We start from the raw sequence: 22,413 nt of genomic DNA, 5'->3' as shown, positions 1-22,413 counted from the left end.
CTAAAACAAGTATTTCTAGGAAGACTAAGGGCAGAATAAAAAGTAAAGTTCCTTTCTAAATCATAAAAATGTGGACCCATAATGATAATGCTGTTTTATGATGTCAGGTGCCTATTTTTGTGTGAATGTGCCCACTTATACGGAAAGAGCATGGGTTCTTCCAATGGGATAGCAGCATCTGATGAGGTATTGCATTTATTGATGGGAGAAGCTTGGAGGGTTGGTGCATTCCTTGCTGAGTGCAGACTGAGTGTAAGTATGTGTCTCTTATAGCACTCACATTTAAAATCATGATTTTATTTTGCTGGCTGAGATATTTAAAAGAGACTCAAGAGGCGTGGAAATACCTACTCAGTTTAGTGAGATACTGCAGGGCTTTTAAGGAAATTCACTGTAGGTAAGTAGAGTGCTTTTTAAGGAAATCATTGTATGTTAGTGAAGAAATGCGTTAGCATAGTGTGAATCATGTATTGATACAAATTGTTACATTTAACTGGACTTTGATCAAATATGCAACTATTGAATACAATTAGAGGACCCTTTGATCTTATGCCGCTCACTGCATAGTGAATACTTTGAAATACTGTGATTGGATCGGATAACTTACAAGTGCAGGAGCTGACATAAAGAGTCTGTGGAAAAATTGATAAAGCATTGTTCCTGTAAGTAAATTGGCCGTTGGAACCACAGTTGAAATGTGCCAGCTGCTCTGTGAACAATCGGCTATCTCTTGTATTTACTACTGAGGATTTAATCTTTATTGGAGTTCCGCTCTGTGCAGAATTCATTTGTAGCACTACTAATTGCTATTAGATCCCAGTCATATGAGTACCTCTACTGTATCCCGGTACATGGGACAAACTTAACTTGTGAATATCTTAATTATTTCTCTTGTACTTGGTCATGTGACCATTGCTAATTGGGCTAAGTTATAAAGCTAAGTTGACATTCGATTACGCTTCATAGGATCACCAGGGTCCTCGGTTCACCAGAAGAAAAGGGGATAACAGCTTTCCCTCTTTCTTACTCATAACGGGAATCAGAGAGAGTGATTATCGCAGCCTTCTCCTGCTGCAAGGAAGGTAGGGACAGTGGAGTATGACACAGCCAGGTGGAGGTGGCTCCTATTGTAGCCTGGAGAGCAGTGGAGATGGGTATGTGTCTGACCCTTCACAGAGAGTGGTTCAGACATCAGCAACAGCAGCAGTGATGTACCATTGCAGGGTAACAGAACAAAAAGAAAGATTGAGACTTGTTCTATATACAACAATTATCCACCCAATGTCAGTGGTGTTTTAAACACAGAAGGCTAAAAATCTGATGCAGTGTCCATCCAAACACTTTGCAGAAAAGCTTGCTCCCTCTACTTTGGGCCCTCGGGAACCCCACGAACTAGCCTTGGAACGGGACCTTCGTGACGTGTTTCTAGAGGAGGAATGGTGTGAGATCCATGAAAGTGCTGCCTCCAGTTCTATCTGTTAGAATTAAGGAGAATAGCTATAAGGTGCTATACTGATTGTCAGTATTCCCAATAAAAACCACAGAGAGAATGTAGTGAAATGAAGTGGTTTTTATTAACACTGGTTACACAAGTTTCAGGTTGCAGTACGGTAGGGTATGGCAGAAATAGCTAATGAACACAGTGGATAACAGATGCAGAATGTGGTGGTCCGCAGGACTTTACCATGAAGTAGTGGCGATGGTACACAAGGTGCGACGGTCTGCGGAGCAAGGCACTGAAGATTCAGAGAACAGGTAGCAATAATATGCAAAGCGTTATCACAGGATAGTGGAGTAGACACAGTGGCTGAGATGATCTGCGGATAGATGTGCTGGGAACTTCAGACAACAGGTATCAATAATCTGCAGAGCGTTACCACATGATACTGGAGTAGACACAGTGGCTGAGATGATCTGCGGATAGACGTGCTGGAAACTCAGAGAACAGGAGCCAGGGAACAGGAACAGCAACACAGGTAAATGCAACAGATGATCTGGCAAAGGTTGCTTGGGACAGGCAGGCTTATATAGGCCAGAAATAGGTGTTTAAGCTTCCAGCAATAACAAGGCAGGTAAGAGCAGTCTAAGTACCACAGTGGCCCCTTTGGTGGACAGTGGTACTACAGGCAGGATACAAATTACAGGATACAAATTAATACAAAGATCCAAGAAAGTACCTGCAGACAGGAGCTGAATGACGCAGGTCATGACACTGATGGTATTATTTGCCTTTGGGACTTTGTTGAATCCTTCCTGACTCTTCTGATCGGTGATGGCGGGGCTGCTCCCATGACGGCACATTCCTTCATTTTTGGTGCCATTTCCCAAAACCATCAAGCTTTTGAACTGAGATCAGACAATTGATCCAATCAATTCTTCAGGTGGATATACCCCTGGAGCCCAAATTTTTTCTTCCTGCTCTGGGGGAAGAATAAACCAATTAGACACATTCTCTCGGCGGCTACATGCAAAATAGCAGTGGATTGGCGACAGCAGCATCCCCCCCTAGAGTTTGGTAAACACAACAAATGGAGTACATGACCAGTATCATCCGCAACTCTTCCAGAGCCTTCATCAGGGTTTGGGATCGGTGGCATTCCTCTTTTGCAGGCTCGCTCACCTTTCACATAACTGAGTATTACTATCTCTCTCTCCTCCCTAGCTCTTCACGTCCCTCACATTGGATCTAGCCACTTTTTCCCTTTACCGCTACCCTTCCTTACCCCTCTCTCTATATATCCTATTCATTCTCTCCCTTTTTCTTCTTCTCTTCCCTCTGTATGGAAATCTATTGGTCACTCTCTTTTCATCTATAAATGTATGGTTGATGTGTTGAGTTCTATCTTTACGCTGGTCATAGACCCCGTTTGCTTATCTTGTTATTTTCAATTTGTGTACTGATAATGTCAATTCTAAACTACTTCACATGTGACCTTGCAAAAATAAAATGTTTATAAAAAAAAGAAAAAAAGAAAATAGCTGAAGCAGATGTAAGCTAAACCAAAGATGTGACATAAACAATCCTGGTAAAAACAGTGTCCAGTCTCTATGTGCTTCTGCTCAGCCTACATCAACGGTTGTTTTTGGAAGCTTTTGAGTGACACGACCCAAGATGAAATTTTATTCACCATTTAGAATGACAGATGCATCATGTAGAAGGGGCAGCATCTCAACAACTTGGTCAGATCAGATGTCAGCAAACATGGGTACATACCTCAGAAAATTCAAAAAATGGGAAGACTACTGTTACATGCCAAAAGAGATACCACTTTAGAGAAGATGGAAGACTTTACTATTACATCAAACTTTCTGCATGTAGTAGATGCTGTGAAGCTAGTAGCTGACTCAGGTGATGAAACTAATACATTCAAGATCACCTCGCTGGCATTGAAGGTCTTGCCATGGCTTGCAAAAGATTTCAAGCATTGTGGAATGCAGAGCAATGATAAAGGGCTGCATTACTATAGTGGAAAATGCATGCAACTTCAGGAAGATCTAAGATGGAACTAGCTGATCTCATTGGCTGCCTTAAAAACTCGAAAAGAGTTGAAATAGAACATGCCTCAGCTCTTACCTTTCACTGACAATATAAAAAAGATGCTGAATAAAACAGGCGTACAACAGCAATTTATCCACCGAGCCTTCGCTTGATCTCAAGTCCAGGGTTCAAGCCATGGGAAATCCCCATGGTATGTATAGGATTGATCCACCGGAAAGAGCACTTTTGCACCGGGAGCTAGTAGGAGCTAGTATTGCGTCATGTATGAGGGTTTTTTATTTTGCCAAGCCAAGGATTACTGGATTTATAGATGAAGAGCCTTGATCTGGGTGAGAAATAAAGAGGGTAAATGAGGAATGTTTTGGGGTACTTTTAGTTCAAATAAAATAATTTTTACATTGTCTATTTTATTTACGTTTTTCCTTGTGCACTACAGGACCCATTAGGCCCTGGGTGACAAGTGTTAGCATGTCCTGGAAGCCATGAGTATGCTGGTGCTTGTAGTACTAGAAGCGCCAAAATTAACCAATACTCCTCCAACAGGAGCGGAGTGTAATAGATAGCCCCATTTAATGAACCCATCCCCCAACCCAAATCGATGCAATACCTCTAATAAGTACACCAATTCCACTGAGTCGAAGGCCCTGGTGGTATCAAGAGACACCACCACTGCTCCCTTCTTGGTTGCATGGGGTAGCTGAATATGAGTATAAAGTCGTTGAATATTGGGAATAGTGAACTATCACAGTAATGACAGAATTCAGCCTAAAAGAGAGAATCTTGGCTAAAATGTTTACATCCGTACACAGTAGAGAAATAGGCCAATAGGATTCAGGGTATAAAGGATCTTTCCCAGACTTAGGTAAAACCATTATCACCACCTCAGACATTGAAAGCAGAAGACTGCCCAGCTCAAAAAGATATTCAAAAGTGTCCAGCAGTTGTGGAACAAAGGAAATTCTATATTTTTTATATAGCTCTATAGGAAGTTCATCTATTCCCTGCACCTTATGGTTATGGAACGAAGATATAGCAGCTTCTATTTCTTCCAATGTAAGAGGCGCTTTCAAGAGGGATACCGAATCCTGAGAAAGTCTAGGAAGTTTAATGGAGTCTAAATATACAGCAAACTGAGTGGGCGAATATTGCACCCTAGAGGTGTTCAAATGTCTATAGTATTGGAAAAATGTAACGGCAATTTCACTACCCTTGAAGACTTGAATGTGGTGATCATTATAAATCGCTGGGACAGTCCTACTGGTCAACTGGTCCATAGACAAATATGCTAAATAACTCCCGCCCATGTCAGCTTGGAAATATTGGCGTTGCTTTAAAAAAAGAAGGCGGAGTTATGAGCCGCGGCGGTACGCCGCATCCTGGCGTGAGGTAGCAGCCGAGCATGTGCATTAGTTACAATGCACTGTTACCTTTGTGGCATAGAGTAGGAGGGAGTAGGGACATCCTCCAACTCCAGGGGGAGCTCTCGCATGATTCTATTTGTCATTTATACATGTTCCTGGTTTGTGATATGACCTATGCTAGTTCTAAGCCAGTCCTGAGGGTGATTGTCAGCCCTGTCCTCCTCCTTTCTGATTTGTCCATCATAGTATTTAAGGCAGTGAGGACTGGGCCTCACTGCCGGTTATAGTTCCTGCTCTGTGCAAACTTACCCGCTCCCTGCTCTGTTCCTCTTCTCTGCCATTGGATTGATCTTGCAGTGTATGACCTTGGACCGTGTACTGGACTCTGCTATATTGCCTGTGACCTTGATCTCTGCCTGTTACCTGGATTTGTTGTTTGCCGCCAGCCCTGACCTTGTGCCTGGACTACACCACCGCTGCCCGCTGTACCCCTTGACCTCGGCCCGTGTGGACTTTGCTATTCTTCCACCTGGCCCTGCCTGCACTGAGGTAGGGTTATAAACTTGTACTACTTTGAGCTTAAGACCTGGGGGCATCCGAGTACTTGTGAGCATGTTCAACTCTACGGGAAAGGCGGCTCCTATAGGCGAAGACCTCTGTGACCTGTTCTACAAGTTTATGACACTTGCCGTCAGCCATAACAGGCGGCACTTAGACCTATCAAAAAGATAAAAAAAGTTCCTCTAGTCTGTAATCTGGAGTTGATCCTCGATTGTATGTGAATTAATATATTCGGTTAATGGCCACACATCTTCCCTGTTTGGTCTGATCATGCGGGGGTGCGCTCTACCCTACACATTGGATGCATTAGTTATAGAGCCTGTGAGGACACCGGGGTTAGAACCAAAGCTCACTAGATACCCTGTCCTCTAGGCTCACAGGTCACACAGGTAAGGAGACAGGAAAGAAATAATAATCCCTTTTATTAAACAAAGTGTACACACTTAGTAAAATACAACAGTGCTCCCCAAGGAGAAACTTGTTCCCCCACCAAATATATCAAGTGTCAGAAAATCACCAGTGCAAGTAAAAACTCCCCAACAAAGTCCCCAGCAGGTTACCTCCAAGCACAGAGTCCTAGCAGGCCCAAACTCCTGGTAATAAAATCCACAGCTGACAATCCAAGTGGGCCACGGTGTCAGAAAATCACCAGTGCAAGTAAAAACTCCCCAACAAAGTCCCCAGCAGGTTACCTCCAAGCACAGAGTCCTAGCAGGCCCAAACTCCTGGTAATAAAATCCACAGCTGACAATCCAAGTGGGCCACGGTTTCTGATCCTTAAGGTGGGTCTGTGTATCTTGCTGATCCCAGCCGCTCGGCCAACTCTCCACCAGCTTGGTGGGACCCTGGGTATAGTCTCCCTACTGATGTAGGCTCAAAAATTCCCCAGAATCTGCGAGTGTCTCCCGATGGAGTGGTAACAGAATCAGTCCTAGAGGTACACTGTCCGATCTCTGTCAAGAAGCTCCTGCCTTAAGCATTCCTTTAAGGCCCTGCGAGAATACGGTTACTCTCCAACAGTCCAAGTCCTCACTCTCTCAAGATTCTCCAACAACTCCCTCCCTCCCCCAGACAGCTCCCCTTTTGTCCCTTCCACAACCCCCCACTCATTGTCCTCTTCTAATTGGTGGTGTGGAGAATTTGGGTGGTAACAGGGGTGGAAATAGTGCATGACATCAGTGGTCTCCCCCCTGCGGTGATGGTGCCATTCGGACTGTGTTGCAGACTTGCTAGAACAATAGTTAGCAAACATGGAGAGACCCCCTCCTGATTTTAGATAAGGCCCTGACCCTCCTCTTTTTAACCCGTTCTACTACTTTTTGATGTCACAGGGTCCACAGCTGATTCCCACTTCCTGTGAGCTGCCTCTCCCCTCCCTCTCTGGACACCACAGCAATAAGGGATCTGGCCACCTGGCGGCATTTAATAACAGAGTGGGCCATGGTTGTTCAGTTGGCCCACTGAGGACAGACCGGGTTGGCAGGATATTCTCAATATAAGGCCCGGGTCTGTCACATACCTCCCCCTTATTAAATCAAGGGGACAGTTGGAGTCTGGTGGTCGGGCTCCAGATGTTCTCCTTGGCACGGTGGGTTCCTTAATGAAGGGTTCTCTTCCTCTCTTCTGGAGAGTCCGTCCGCATTTGAGTGGTCTTTCCCCTTTTTGTGCGAGATAGTAAAGTTATAACCTTGTAATGCTAAACTCCACCGTAATAACCTCCCATTTTCCCCAGAAGATCTTTGTAACCAGTAAAGGGGGTTGTGGTCTGTAATTACTGTGAACTCTTGCCCATAAATGTAGGGTTGTAATTTCTTTAGGGCCCACACTATGGCCAGGCATTCTTTTTCAATTGTGGCATAGGCTACCTCTCTATCCACCAGCTTTCGGGATAAATAAACCACTGGGTGCTCATGCCCACCCCCCCCCCCCCCCCACTTGGCTGAGCACAGCACCGAGTCCACACCCTGAAGCATCTGTCTGTACCAGAAATCGTTTCTTGAAGTCTGGGGCTGCTAACACTGGGGACTGGGTCAATGCTGCCTTCAGAGCGTCAAAGGCTCCCTCGCACTCTGGGGTCCATTCTATATGTCTGGAGTATTTTTTCTTTGTCAAGTCAGTCAGGGGCCTGGCAACAGTGCTATACTGAGGCACGAATTTTCTGTAGTACCCTGCGATCCCGAGGAACGCTCGTACCTGCTTTTGGTTGGTGGGTCGGGGCCACTGAACAATGGCTTCTACTTTTGCCGGTTCAGGGCGTATGATTCCCCCACCAACACGGTGCCCCAAGTATTGCACTTCTGCCATGCCCATGAAGCATTTGTCTGGGCGAATGGTCAACCCTGCCTGCCTGATTCTCCTCAGGACCTCTGACACTTGCACTAAGTGATCCTCCCACGTCTGGCTGAAGATGGCAATGTCATCTAAGTAAGCCTGGGCAAATTCCTGACACCCCCCCAACAGGTCATCAATCATCCGTTGGAATGTGGCTGGAGCATTTTTCATCCCAAAGGGCATGGTCGTACATTCAAACAATCCCAGTGGGGTTATAAAGGCTGACCGCTCCTGAGCTTTGGGGGTGAGGGGAATTTGCCAATAGCCCTTGCTCAGATCCAAAGTGGACACAAACTTCGCTGCCCCTAGCCTGTCTAGTAGCTCATCTATTCGGGCCATGGGATAAGCATCAGTGGTGGTGACCTCATTTAGTTTACGGTAGTCCACGCAGAAGCGGGTGGTCCCATCCTTCTTCGGGACCAATTCCACCCCTGCAGCCCATGGATTATTTGACTTCTTAATTACTCCTAAGGCCAGCATTTCCTCTATCTCCTTCCGTACTTGGGCCAGTACTGTGGGGGTCATGCGGTATGCTACCTGCCTTATGGGCTTCTCCTCCCCCGTGTCTACATGGTGGGTGGCTAGGTGGGTATGCCCGGGCTTACAGGTAAATTGGGCCTGCTCCTTCTCCAGCACCTCCCTCATTTCCTGCCTCTGTCCCTCTCCTAGCTGCGTCCCCACTGTCACTGTTTCCACCCCCTTTTCCTTTCTCATCTCCCCTATCATCTCCAGTAGGGGGTCAACCTCTGTGGGACCCATGGGGGGACAATACACCACCATTGCTGCCATCTGCCATTCCACATAACCTTTTAGTCGATTGATGTGGAAGGTTTTCAGCCAGGTTTCCTCATCATCAACTACATAGTTGACCGGCCCTACCTGCCTCACCACTTTGTATGGGCCATCCCAGGTGGCTTGAAGTTTATTCCGTCTCATTGGGACTAACACCATCACCTTCTGTCCTGCGTTCAGCTTCCTATCCTGAGCGTGGGCATCGTACCACTCTTTCTGTCTTGCCTGGGCTCCTTTTAAATGGCCTTGCGCCAGCTGCGCTACCCTCTTCATCCTCTCCATCATCTTCTCTACATATTTAAGGATAGGCTGCTCATTAGCCTGGAACGTTCCTTCCCAGCTCTCTCTAACCAGGTCTAGGGGGCCTCGTACCCTCCGGCCATACAAAAGTTCGAAAGGAGAGTATCCGGTGGACTCCTGGGGCACTTCTCTGTATGCAAACAGGAGCTGCTGCAGGGCCCTGTCCCAGTCTCTCCCTTCAGACTGTACATATGCCTTCAGGAGGTGTTTCAGCGTTCCATTGAAACGCTCCCATAACCCATTGGTCTGGGGATGGTACGGAGTGGTTCGCAGGGGCTTAATGCCCCACTTTTTCCATAGGGTCTGGACTAGGTCCCCTTGGAATTGGGTCCCCTGGTCAGTAACCACTTCCCTGGGATATCCTACCCGGCTGAAAATGTCCACCAGAGCCTGGGCCACATGCTCTGCGTCTATGGACGACAGGGCTACTGCCTCTGGGTATCTGGTGGCAAAGTCCACCAGGGTGAGGATGAATCTTTTTCCGGTGTAACTGGGGATGGCTAATGGACCTACGATATCTATAGCCACCCGTGCAAAGGGCTCCTCAATTATAGGCAGGGATTGTAGTGGGACTTTCTTAGGGGCTCTCCCTATTCTCTGGCAGGTGTCACAGGAGGCTTTGTACCGTTTCACATCCTGGGTGACTTGAGACCAGAAAAAAGACGGCAACACCCGGGCCAACGTTTTTCTGGTGCCAAAGTGCCCCGCTGCTGGAATGTCATGGGCCAGCGCTAATAAATGGGTCCGGTAAGCCCAGGGTACTACCAACTGCTTCACTTCTGTCCCTGGGTCTTGATCTAGGGTGGGGGTGACTACCCTATATAACAGCCCTTTGTCCCACACTACTTTACTGCCTGCCACTTCCCCTCCCCCAGCGTCTGCTGCACTCCTCAGTTTGGATAGGGATGGGTCAGTCTGTTGGGCCTTCCTAAATTCCCTTCTGTCCTCCTCCCCCAAATCAATTTCTGGTACAACATCAGATCTTTTAGGGTTACTCACCAACGGTGCTGCCTCTGGCTCCTTGGTTCTGGTTTCTGGGGTTAGTCTTGGTGGTCTCCTTGGCGTTGCGGCTTCTTGTGCAGCTGTGGCTTGCACTCGGCTCTGGCTGCGGGTCACAGCTTGCACAAAGTGAGTGACCAATCCCTGGCCCAAATTATTCCCCAAAATCACTTTTGCTGGTAGTCCATCCAGGATGCCCACCTCCACCATTCAAATCCCGCCCCCCAATCCAAATGTACCCGGGCCACTTGAATATCTGCAATATGGCCCCCCACCGTGGAAATCCGGACCTGCTGTCCCTCCATAACTTGGGATCTTTTAATTATATCAGGCTCCACCAGGGTCAGGGATGCTCCTGAGTCTCTCAACCCCTGGACCTTGCAGTCCTCCACCCACACATCCTGTAGACGACCCTGCATATTCCTAGGGCTCTGCCTCCCCTCCCCCAAAATCAGGTTCACCACATACACCCCGTCCCTTGCCTCTGGCACATCAGGACAGGGTGGCTCGGCCTCAATGCCGATTTCAAAATCTCCTGGAGCATACTGTACAGCGGCCACTGGTGCAGCTCTGGCTCCTGGCATCGGACCTTTGGTACGGGGACAATCTCTCTGGAAGTGCCCCACCTGGTTGCACCGATAGCACCTCTTTGGATTCAGGTCCCAGGGTCTGGATCGGACTGGTTCATCTCTTGGATTCCGGGCAGAGTTCTCTCTAATAAAGGGGCCTCCAGGTGTCGCTAGACTTGCTGGAATTGGTCGGCTCCCCCTCCCTGCAGCTGCTTGACTAGGCATACTAGGGGCTCTCCACCTGGGTCGACTCACCACATACTCATCAGCTAGCCCTGCTGCCTCCTCCATGGTCTCAGGTTTTCTGTCCGCCAGCCATTCCCGGATCTCTGGGGCCATTTTTAGAGTCAGCTGCTCCAGCATAATGAGCTCTTTAATTTGCTTAGTGGAGCAAGCCCCTTTACCTTCCAACCATTTCTCACAGGCCCTCTGTAGCTGGCTGGCAAATTCCTGGTGCGACTGTGACCCTCCTTTATTTAAAGTCCTGAACTTGTATCTGTAGGTCTCTGCATTTAACTGGAATTTTACCATCAGCGCCTTTTTCACCGTACCATAATCCCCACATTCTTGAGGGCTTAGAGCCTGGTAAGCTTCCAGCGCTCTCCCAGTCAGGCTGGGTCCCAGATATTTGGACCACTCTTCCTCCTCAATCCCATGGACTCCCATCAAGTTTTCAAAAACCTGGAGATGGGTATCAATGTCTGCATCTGCCTCTTTAAAAATTGGGACTCCACTATATCCCAGCTGAGGTCTCAACCGGGCCTCTCCCCGACCTTCTTTTCTCTGCATCTGGGGTACCTCAATTGCTACCCCCAACATTGCTTGGAGTACGGCTGCCCTTTCATGCAGGGTTGCCCTTTTCCCCAGTGCTGTCAGCCAATCTTGAAGCACTGCTGGAGTGCCGGACGGTGGTCTGGGTTGTGTTCCACTGGGGGGTCTCTGTGGCTGGCCTTTGGCCTCCTCCTCCTCCTCCACCTCTGACTCTTCCATCTCCTCAGGGTGAGCCCTTTCCCATTCCATTAGTTTGGCCACCAGAACTTCACGCACATCTGTGTCATCAAAGTCCACCCCTTTGGTTCTGCAGAACCCCTGCAAGTGTTGTTTCCTTGATTTCATATAGAATCTCTCTGTGGCTTTTAAACTGATCTGCTCTGCTTCTGTGGCCATTCCTGCTGACTTCCCAGCTAGGTTCTTTTTTTTACTAACACAGGTGCTGACAGACTGTTGCCTTGTGTCCTTACAGAGCCTGACCGTATCTGGATACGAGTTCCTGCGCTCTACCCAAATGTTGGGACTGTGTGACCCCACTGCTTGCCACCAAAATTGTGAGGACACCGGGGTTAGAACCAAAGCTCACTAGATACCCTGTCCTCTAGGCTCACAGGTCACACAGGTAAGGAGACAGGAAAGAAATAATAATCCCTTTTATTAAACAAAGTGTACACACTTAGTAAAATACAACAGTGCTCCCCAAGGAGAAACTTGTTCCCCCACCAAATATATCAAGTGTCAGAAAATCACCAGTGCAAGTAAAAACTCCCCAACAAAGTCCCCAGCAGGTTACCTCCAAGCACAGATTCCTAGCAGGCCCAAACTCCTGGTAATAAAATCCACAGCTGACAATCCAAGTGGGCCACGGTTTCTGATCCTTAAGGTGGGTCTGTGTATCTTGCTGATCCCAGCCGCTCGGCCAACTCTCCACCAGCTTGGTGGGACCCTGGGTATAGTCTCCCTACCGATGTAGGCTCACCAATTCCCCAGAATCTGCGAGTGTCTCCTGATGGAGTGGTAACAGAATCAGTCCTAGAGGTACACTGTCCGATCTCTGTCAAGAAGCTCCTGCCTTAAGCATTCCTTTAAGGCCCTGCGAGAATACGGTTACACTCCAACAGTCCAAGTCCTCACTCTCTTAAGATTCTCCAACAACTCCCTCCCTCCCCCAGACAGCTCCCCTTTTGTCCCTTCCACAACCCCCCACTCATTGTCCTCTTCTGATTGGTGGTGTGGAAAGTTTGGGTGGTAACAGGGGTGGAAATAGTGCATGACATCAGTGGTCTCCCCCCTGCGGTGCTGGTGCCATTCGGACTGTGTTGCAGACTTGCTAGAACAATAGTTAGCAAACAGGGAGAGACCCCCTCCTGATTTTAGATAAGGTCCTGACCCTCCTCTTTTTAACCCGTTCTACTACTTTTTGATGTCACAGGGTCCACAGCTGATTCCCACTTCCTGTGAGCTGCCTCTCCCCTCCCTCTCTGAACACCACAGCAATAAGAGATCTGGCCATTGGGCGGCATTTAATAACAGAGTGGGCCATGGTTGTTCAGTTGGCCCACTGAGGACAGACCGGGTTGGCAGGATATTCTCAATATAAGGCCCGAGTCTGTCACAGAGCCCCTGGCATGTTTAATTCGAGCTCACCCGCATATTATTGGGCTCCCGGTCGGAAGTGCTTGGGACTCTATAGCTCTTTACACTGAAGATATGGTTTTATTTTTGTCTGATTCGAATGTCTCCCTTGACCATCTTCTTAGTTCAGTTAACAGATTTGGGCGTTTTTCTGGCCTATTGATTAATTGGAACAAGTCATATATTTTTCCGCTTCATGGTGTTATACCCCCGACATTTCTAATAGACACTCCTTGAAATGAACTCTTTGTTTCAGATATCTTGGTATATGGATAACTAGATTTTCAACCAGATATGTTTCTTTGAACTTTGATCCAGTTTCAGAATATTTTAAAGTTAAATCACGCTTTTGGAAAAAACTTCCCCTTACTGTTATGGGCAGGAGTAATTTATTCAAAATGTTTGTGTTGCCAAAATAATTATATATTCTCCAACACTCACCAGTGTATCTCCCGAAATCAGTATTTCGGAATGTAGATAGGCTTATGTTCTCGTTTGTGTTGGGGGGTGGTAGGGCCCGGATTTGTTTGTTTACTCAGTGTAGGTCTAAGGCTTGGTCCTTCCAAATCTTTGATTATATTATAATGCAGCCCAGCTTATCTATTTGATTAGTTTGGTGAGGACGCAGATTCGAGTAGCTTTCTTGGGTTTTCTAGGTGAGCAAGTGGGGTCCTTTGGGATTGGGGCTATGCCTTTGTCTCCCTTAGGGGTATTACTGGTGGGTAAATGTTCCCGTCAGGATGCACCATTAATCAAGCTGTGCATATTTGGCGCCTCTCCCATCATATACTTGGAGGCCAAGGTTATGATCCTTCCACTCTTTTACGGAATAACTCTTCTCTCCCTTAACTTCACAAACTACAAGAGCATAATTTATGGCGTAGATATGATATTTCGATTATGGGGCAATTGTATGAATCTGGATGCTTGAAAAATTTTGCACAATTATCTCAGAAAAAGGGAATCCCCAATTCTACATTTTATTGCTACCTTTAATTAAAACACGCTTTTGACTTCCAGTCCACCCCCTCCAAGTTGAAACACCCATCTCCTCTTAAGAGCCTCCTACATATGGTGAGCACATGAAATACTATATTGATCCTTTATGCAAAGCTTAACTCTTCAATGGCCCCTGATGGTTTAGACAGATCTAAATGGGAAGTAGATTTGTGTGCTCTTCAGGATGAGGAGAGGTATCATTTGCTTAAAAGTCTCTACAATGCTACATCCTGTCTTTGTTATCAACAGATTCTTTTTTATATATTACATAAGGTAGAGAGAGTAGTAGCTCATCTTGTCCCAAATGTTGTTCCACGGTGGCAGATTTTTGGCATTTGATGTGGGATTGCCCAGTAGTAAACAGATTTTGGTCGGAGGTGTGGGACTTTGTTCTTAGTACCGTTCCCTTGGCCCAATGGGCGCTAAATGGTGCCTTTATGGTTTTTCTTTAGATGATATTGCAAACGAGTATATAGCTAGGTATATCTTTAATCTTATGGCGTTGGCCAAGGTGGTGATAACTCAGGCCTGGCTTGTCCCTGGCCCGATAGAATTTTATAAATGGAAAGTGCTTGTTATTATCACTGTGCAACACAAAAGATATATAGGAATTGTCCTGCTGGCTCTGGCGTCCCGGCCGTCTCCATGAAGACCGTGATGTCACATCCTGTTTTTCAGCTCCAACCATTGCTAAGGCAATGGCCAGGTGCCGTTCTTGCAAGTTAGCACGCCCCGGCACTCAGGGCAGCCGGGTGCATGCGCAGGGACAGCAAGGCTGCGGGCTAATTAGGTTTTCGTTATTTAATTAGTCTCTGTCTGGGGGTGATTACAGGGAAAAGCCCTGATTGGCTGGTTCCAGTATTTATTACAGGGAGGGCTTAGCCTCCCTGCTGGTTATAGCATGGAGTTACCCTGTTGCTGACCTGCCCTTGTCCTGTTCCTGCTTGTCCCAGTTCCTGTGGATACTCTGCCTGTTTTCTATTGGACCTGCTGTTGTGACCCTTTGCCTGTACCTTGGATCCTGCCAGCTTGCCTGTGACCCTTACTCTTTGGCCTGTATCTTGGACTCCGCTGTTTTTCCTGTGACCCTGACCCTTGGCGAGTTATCTGACCATTCTACCTTGCTTGTGACCCCTGACCTCTGCTTACGTCTGACCATCCGTTACCATCTACTCTTCCTCCCCTGGCCTGCTGTGGTAAGGAATATTGAACTTGCACTATGCTAAGAGTTAAGTTCTGGGGGCATCCGAGTACCTGTGAGCACATAAAGCTCTATGGGAAAGGTGGCTGCTATAGGGGAAGACCTCTGTCATCTTATCTGCAAGTTAGTTATCAAACCGGCAGCCTAACATGTGTACTATACTTGCAGGAATGCTAAATCAAAGTATCGTAAAATATGGTTCAGATGGTACTCTTCTAGATATTATAATAATTATTCAGGGAACATCAGGTCATCCGAAAATACATATTATTATTATAGGAAGGGGGGTGGGGGGTACTCGGTCTTGTGCACATATTGTTAATATCTTTATATAATAAATAACCTATGAATATATCATCAAAATTTGTTACTCTGTGGTGAGTCCTTCTTTTAATGTATTTGTTTGTTTGTTTTCTTGTGATTTGTAAGGGAGAGAAAAAGAAAAAAAGTTTTAAAAAAAAGAGAAGCATCAGAATGGCACAGGGCTGGTTAAACCTGCAGGGAAAGAGGGGCGCTTTTTTTCCCTTGTGGACCTGATCTCCGTAGGTAATCTATTCCCATGCTCACCAGCCTGGGGCTGGTTTGGTATTATGGCAGGGGGACCCCACGTTGTGGGTTTCCCTGCTACACCACTTTTTTTTACATTTATTGACGTGTTTTCTTTTGGTTTTGTTTTATTTTTTTATATGTATTGCCATTTTTTGTTTACATCTACTTGTTCATGTCGACATTTAAAATGTGTAGACACTACATATTTCGATATTTTAACTGTGTTGACATTATGAACATATAGACCAGGGGTGACCAACCATTCGAAGCCTAAGAGCCAAAAAATATCAATAGATACGTCGAAAGGCCAACTTTACCTTTTATATATGTGTGCATATACATATACACTTTATAAACTTGTGCATAAATACCACACACCATTGATTGAACATATAACATAATTTACAATATCTTGCTAAGTTATAAAGAAGATATGCAACATTGCCGAAATGTTCAGAATAATAATTAACTCAACCTTGCTGCTTTGTCCAACGGAATTGGGTTCAAAGGGTTATTTACAGTCTCTTCACTGTTGTTCACAGTGCTTCACAGTTGCTATCGAAGGAATTGTTGAAGTGGGGATAAAAAAAGTGAAAAATAGCCAACATGCCCCTCAAACCTCTTCACATTCCCATCAGATCTCCCCACATTACCCTTACATACACATCAGCCTCGCCATAAGTCATCAGACCTCTCAACATGCCATCAAATCTATCCACATGCCCCAGAAATACCTGTCAGATATTCCCATATGCCCATCAGACCTCTCCACCTGCCATCAGAACTCCCCACATGCCCCTTACATACCCATCAGCCTTCCCACATGCCACCAGACCCCACCACATGCACCTTAAATGCCATCAGACCTTCCCACATGTTTCTTACATAACCATCAGCCTCCCCACATGCCCTTTACATGCTAATCAGCCACCCCACGTCCCATGAGATCTCGCCACATTAACATGGAGAGAACGTACAAACTCCACACAGACAAGGCCATGGTTGGGAATTGAACTCATGACCCCAATGCTGTGAGGCAGATGTGCCCACCCTGCTGCCCACATAGAACATGTCTTACCAGAATGCCCATGCAAAAAAAGCCTAACAAACAAGTTGAAAATTTCTGGACTTAGGCACTGTAAAGTTGGCTGGGTCGAGAAAAGCCCCATTTTCAGATCTGTAGAGTTTTCTCAATTAATTCCTGAGTGTTATATCTCCATATGATTTCATCTGTCTTGGGCTGATTAAGAAGTTACTGCTCCAGCTTTAATTGATTCAGGTTCCATTGCAAATTTTGTGTATTAGGGACTTGTCAATGCAAGACACCGACAGTTCCCAGGAAATTCCCAGTATCTTTCAAGAAAACATTGTTGGCTTGTCTATCTCTTCTGGGCCTGTGATGAGAGAAGTTTGCTATTATAAAAGTGAGAGTAAAAGAGAAAAGCAAAATTATTAAGTTCAAACCAGCTATCAACTAGAAAAAATGTCTGACAAGACAATGAGTGCTAAAATTTGTGGTTGAGTTGAGGAAAGTGATCATTGATCTCAGTGCATTCACTTGCAGTGAACATGAGTAAACAGGGCAGACAGCATGTAAACAAATGCAGCTGTACCATAAACATTCACAACCTCCAGCACAAATGCTAATGGATATGTGTTCATTTGAGCTAGCTAGTTACATTCCCATAGCTTATAGTTTACTTTGAAAAAATGCACCTTAGAAGTGACCTAATTACAGTAATATGTATAAATTTAATTCAGGCCAATACAAAAATTTGTCTAACAATTCTAACATGGCTCTCTTTAGTTTTACCAATCAATTTCATTATGTCAACATTATTTCTGACCTGTATTGTGTTGCTTTGTTTTCCTTTACAGCAATGGCATACTTTTCCGGGAAGATTTCATTGATGGCATTCAGTCTTGGTATCATGGTGGGCTTTTTCACAGTTTTGCTATTGGTGCAAACCACCCTAAACAGCTCCAAGACAGAGCCACCTTTAGTAATTCGCGCATGGAAATCTATGGACGACCTACATATACTAGATGAAATCCCTCATACTCATCTCAGAGGTAAATTGATGATATCATCAATAACTAATCAAATTAATCTATTATAACCCATAGGTTTCAAATGGCGAGAGTGACCGAAGAATAGTGTACAGTCATGGCCAAAAGTTTTGAAAATTACACAAATATTATTTTTCACAAAATCTGCTGCCTCAGTTTTTATGATTTCACTTTGCATATACTCCAGAATGTCATGAAGAGTGATCCGATGAATTGCAATTAATTTCAAAGTCCCTCTTTGCCATGACAATGAACTTCATCCCAAAAGCAACATTTCCACTGCATTTCAGCCCTGCCACAAAAGGACCAGCTGACATCAGGTCACTGATTCTTTCCTTAACATAGGTGAGAGTGTTGACGAGGACAAGGCTGGAAATCACTCTATCATGCTGATTGAGTTAGAATAACAGACTGGAAGCTTTAAAAGGAGGGTGGTGCTTGAAATAATTGTTCTTTCCCTGTTAACCATGGTTATCTGCAAGGAAACACGTGCAGTCATCATTGCTTTGCACAAAAAGGGCTTCACAGGCAAGGATATTGCTGCTAGTAAGATTGCACCTAAATCAACCATTTATCGGATCTTCAAGAACTTCAAGGAGAGAGCTTCAATAGTTGTGAAGAATGCTTCAGGGCGCCCAAGAACGTCCAGCAAGTGCCAGGACTGTCTCCTAAAGTTGATTTAGCTGCAGGATCGAGGCACTGCAAGTGCAGAACTTGCTCAGGAATGGCAGCAGGCAGACATGAGTGGATCTGCATGCACAGTGAAGCGAATACTTTTGGAGGGTGGCCTGGTATCAAGAAGGCCAGCAAAGAAGCCACTTCTCTCCAGGAAAAACATAAGGGACAGACTGATATTCTACAAAAGGTACAAATATTGAACTGCTGAGGACTGGGGTAAAGTAATTTTCTCTGATGAATCCCCTTTCAGATTATTTGAGACATCTGGAAAAAAGGCTTGTCCTGAGAAGGAAAGATGAGCACTACCATCAGTCCTGTGTCATGCCAACATTAAAGCATCCTGAGACCATTCATGTGGGGGGTTGCTTCTCAGCCAAGGGAGTGGGCTCACTCACAATTTTGCTTAAGAACACAGCCATAAATAAAGAATGGTACCAAAACATCCTCAGAAAGCAACTTCTCCCAATCATCCAAGAACAGTTTGGTGAGGAACAATGCCTTTTACAGCATGATGGAGCACCTTTGCATAAGGCAAAAGTGATAACTAAGTGGCTCAGGGATCAAACATCGAAATTTTGGGTCCACGGCCAGGAAACACCCCAGACCTTAATCCCATTGAGAATTTGGTCAATCCTCAAGAGGCGTGTAGACAAACAAAAACCCACAAATTCTGGCAACTCTAAGCATTGATTAGACAAGAATGGCCGGCCATCAGTCAGTATGTGGCCCAGAAGTTGATTGACAGCATGCCAGGGCGAATTGCAGAGGTCTTCAAAAAGAAGGGTGAACACTGTAAATATTGACTCTTTGCATCAACTTAATGTAATTGTCAATAAAAACCTTTGACAGTTATGAAATGGTTGTAATTTTACTTCAGTATACCATAGCAACATCTGACAAAAGGTCTAAAAACAATGAAGCAGCAAACATTGTGAAAACCAATACTTGTGTCATTCTCAAAACCTTTGGCCATGACTGTAAACACATACATGTTTGCTTGCATTTCAAGACAATTAAATGGATATGGGAAACTTTCAGATGCAATTTAACGTAAATCATAGCTACTGTACAAAGCTGTTAAGCTTAACCATAATACACAGGATATATGTGAAATAAGAAGACTGCATTACAGAAGGTGAACTGGTAGCTTCTTTTAACTCCCAATCCTATTGTTTGAATGTTCATTAAACCAGTGCTAAAGTTGCTGTTGCGGCACTTTGTCTGAACCGTTGGTAATCATCAGAATGATGCTGATCACTACGACAACGAGAACACCGACGTAAAAATTCAGATTTCCATAATGACTTTAAAAAGCAAATGCAGGCTTACCAGAAAACTGAGAAGAGAAATCGCCGACCTGCTATGTTACATTCCGAACGGTGGCAAAGACGGCACTTTCTATGCACGTCAGTTGCCATAGCGAATTGAAATTTTCTGTATTTAAAACGGCAATGCCAACAGCTAAGCACTACTAGGTAATTTAACATAGTAGACAGTTTCACATTCCAAACGGCTGTTGGCATTGCCGTTTTAAATGCAGAAAAGTTCAAGTCGATATGCCAACTGACATGCATAGAAAATGCTGTCTTTGCTTTTTATAGTCATTATGGAAATAGGAATTTTTACGTCGGTATTTTTGTCGTCACTGCAATCAGCATCATCATTTCGTACCCAACCCGTCGGAACCACCTTCCTACCACAGAATGAAAAAGACTAGACTATTATCTACATTTGACTAAAAACTTAAATATTGCAGTGTTCGTATTCTCAGTGATATAAAATGAGAAAAGTAGCAGGTGTTTCTTCAGACATAATGTATTAATTATTTTATATAAATAAATATTGATGATGATTCCTGTTTGGCTGCAATGTTTTTGGTGTGAATTGCATAGCTTGATTTATTTAAAGGCTGAACTACAACTTAATTTAACTTCACAGGGTAGACACAAATTCTTCTCGACTACAGTTACCATTTTTTTATAGGAAAGGCATCCAATCCATATATACACACTGTGGCTTTGCCATTACCACCTTGTGTCCACAGCTTATCTACCCTTAAAGTAAAGATCCCCTTCGTGTGCTCATGATGAACCTGTTTGTTTTTCCATTGGTGGTGTGAAAAGTTTGTTAAATAAATCATTTAACCGCAAATATATTTATATATACCCAGCCTCGGACTGGCCTGCCGGGCCAGCCGGGCTATAGACCGGTAGGCCCGGGCGCGATTAAGCCCCGCCCCCTCCGACATTGAGGCGGAGCTTGCAGGGAGCACCTCGTAGACGGTCGTCTGCGGCGGCAGTGTAAGAAACACACTACCGCGCAGGCGCAGAGAGCCGTGTCTGGGATCTCTGCCCAGACACGGCTCTCTGCACCTGCGCGGTAGTGTGTTGTGAACTTCAGCAGGGGAAGAGGAGCTGTCAGTACCCACGGCCGCACAGAGGAGCATCGCCATTATGTAAGTTTTATGTTGCCAGCCCATGATTGTTTGCTATCCTTACAGGGGTTTTCTTTTTAAAAAAAAACAAAAAAAACGTTAAGTCCTGTCTGTGTTATTTCTGTGTTTTATGTGACTGGTGTTATAGTTAGTTTTATCTTTTTTTTTTTTGTGTTGGAATGAGGCTATAGAGAGAGGAAGGAGTGTGGGGGCTAGGACAAGTTGGGGGAGTCAGAGTGCTCCCGGTGAGAGTGTGGAGAACCAAAGAAAGGAAAGTAGAAGAGGATGTCGTAGAGAAGGTGCTGGAGGAAGCAGGGTGATAACAATGGCCAGGTTATAATAAAGTCTGGCTGCGATATTCATTTCTCCCATGATGAGACTTGTGCTCTCATAAATAGTATAGTAGCCTGTTATACACAGATTTTTGGTAGTGACGCAGCAGACACCGCTGAGTCACAAACACCAGTAGTGGAATGGTGTCTGCAATGCTGTAATGCAGTAGGCCCATTATATCAGAATAATGTTTATTGCACTGTGCTTTAAACAGGTGACTGAAAGGAAAATATCTGAAAAAAAAAAAGGTTTGCTGCAGCAACAGGAGGGGGCCCTCCCCTGATTTTGGAACTGTTATTGTTTCCATGCATCCTTATTAGCAGTGTCGGACTGGCCCAGCGGACTACCGGTTAAACCACCAAATACCATACAGCCACACCCCGTTTTACCAGTGGACGGACCCGGCGTCCCCACTGCTCAATTGCGATCGCAGCTGCGATCATGTGACCCGCCCCCTCCCCCTCCCCCTGTCAGCTGATCTTCCCGCTGTATGAAGAAGGGAGAAGGAGCAGAGCCTGCCCTGCAGCAATATCAACATATAGGTAAGTTCAGTATATTTTTTAACCATTTATTCATACTATAGTGTGTGTGTGTGTGTGTATTGTGGTCACTTGCGTGGCATAACATTTGGAGCACTACTGGGTGGCATAACTTTGGGGCATTACTGTGTGGCATAACATTGTTTTGGGGGCACTACTATGTGGTATAGGGGGGCTGCCTATCTATACTAAACTATAGTGGGGCTGACTATACTAAACTATAGTGAGGGGGGGCTGCACAGAGAACACTATAGGGAGGGGGTGATGGGACCTTTAATGCTGAGGTGGTTTGGGTCTATAATTGAATGTGGGTGCTGTTGATTTAATGGCAGGGTTGGTTGGCGTTTCTAAATGTACCCATTATTTTTTCCAAATAGGGCCCTCAACATTCCTGGATCCAGACAAGCCGCAACTAAAGAAACCAGCAGCCACAGGTGGTAAAAGTGACAACAACAGGTAGGACAGTCTGTCAAATGTTCTGAGTCTAGTGCAGGCTTGGCTAACTTGTGGTACTCCAGGTGTTGTGAAACTACAAGTCCCAGCATACCCTTACAGCAATAAGCTGCTATATATTGGCAAAGCATGCTGGGGCTTGTAGTTTCACAACACCTGGAGTACCACAGGTTAACCAAGCCTGGTCTAGTGGGACAATCCTGCTTTTTAGTGACTGTTCTGCCCAATCTAAGGGGCAGGTCAAGACTATATTCTTTATACACACACTGTATGCTTTATATACTACAGTAAGGTGCTAGCTGTCCTTCGTGGACTGACCATTCCCCCTCTAGTGTCAGG

The 22,413-nt window shown here is 45.3% G+C and overlaps 1 protein-coding gene across 1 annotated transcript in view; it reads left to right on the top strand.

Annotated features, from left to right (window-relative positions):
- Positions 1-22,413, top strand: part of LOC142141169 (glycoprotein-N-acetylgalactosamine 3-beta-galactosyltransferase 1-like) — a 55,864-nt gene that overhangs the window by 27,163 nt on the left and 6,288 nt on the right. The window contains exon 3 of the mRNA XM_075199340.1: positions 17,446-17,640. Coding sequence (XP_075055441.1) covers positions 17,448-17,640 — 193 coding nt within the window. The 5' untranslated portion in view covers positions 17,446-17,447. The remainder of the gene's footprint in view (positions 1-17,445; positions 17,641-22,413) is intronic.

Source organism: Mixophyes fleayi, chromosome 2 (assembly GCF_038048845.1).
Source record: "Mixophyes fleayi isolate aMixFle1 chromosome 2, aMixFle1.hap1, whole genome shotgun sequence".
In the NCBI taxonomy this organism is placed as follows: domain Eukaryota; kingdom Metazoa; phylum Chordata; class Amphibia; order Anura; family Limnodynastidae; genus Mixophyes; species Mixophyes fleayi.
The sequence above is the reverse complement of the archived record's forward strand: the minus strand, read 5'-3'. Positions and strand labels throughout refer to the sequence as shown.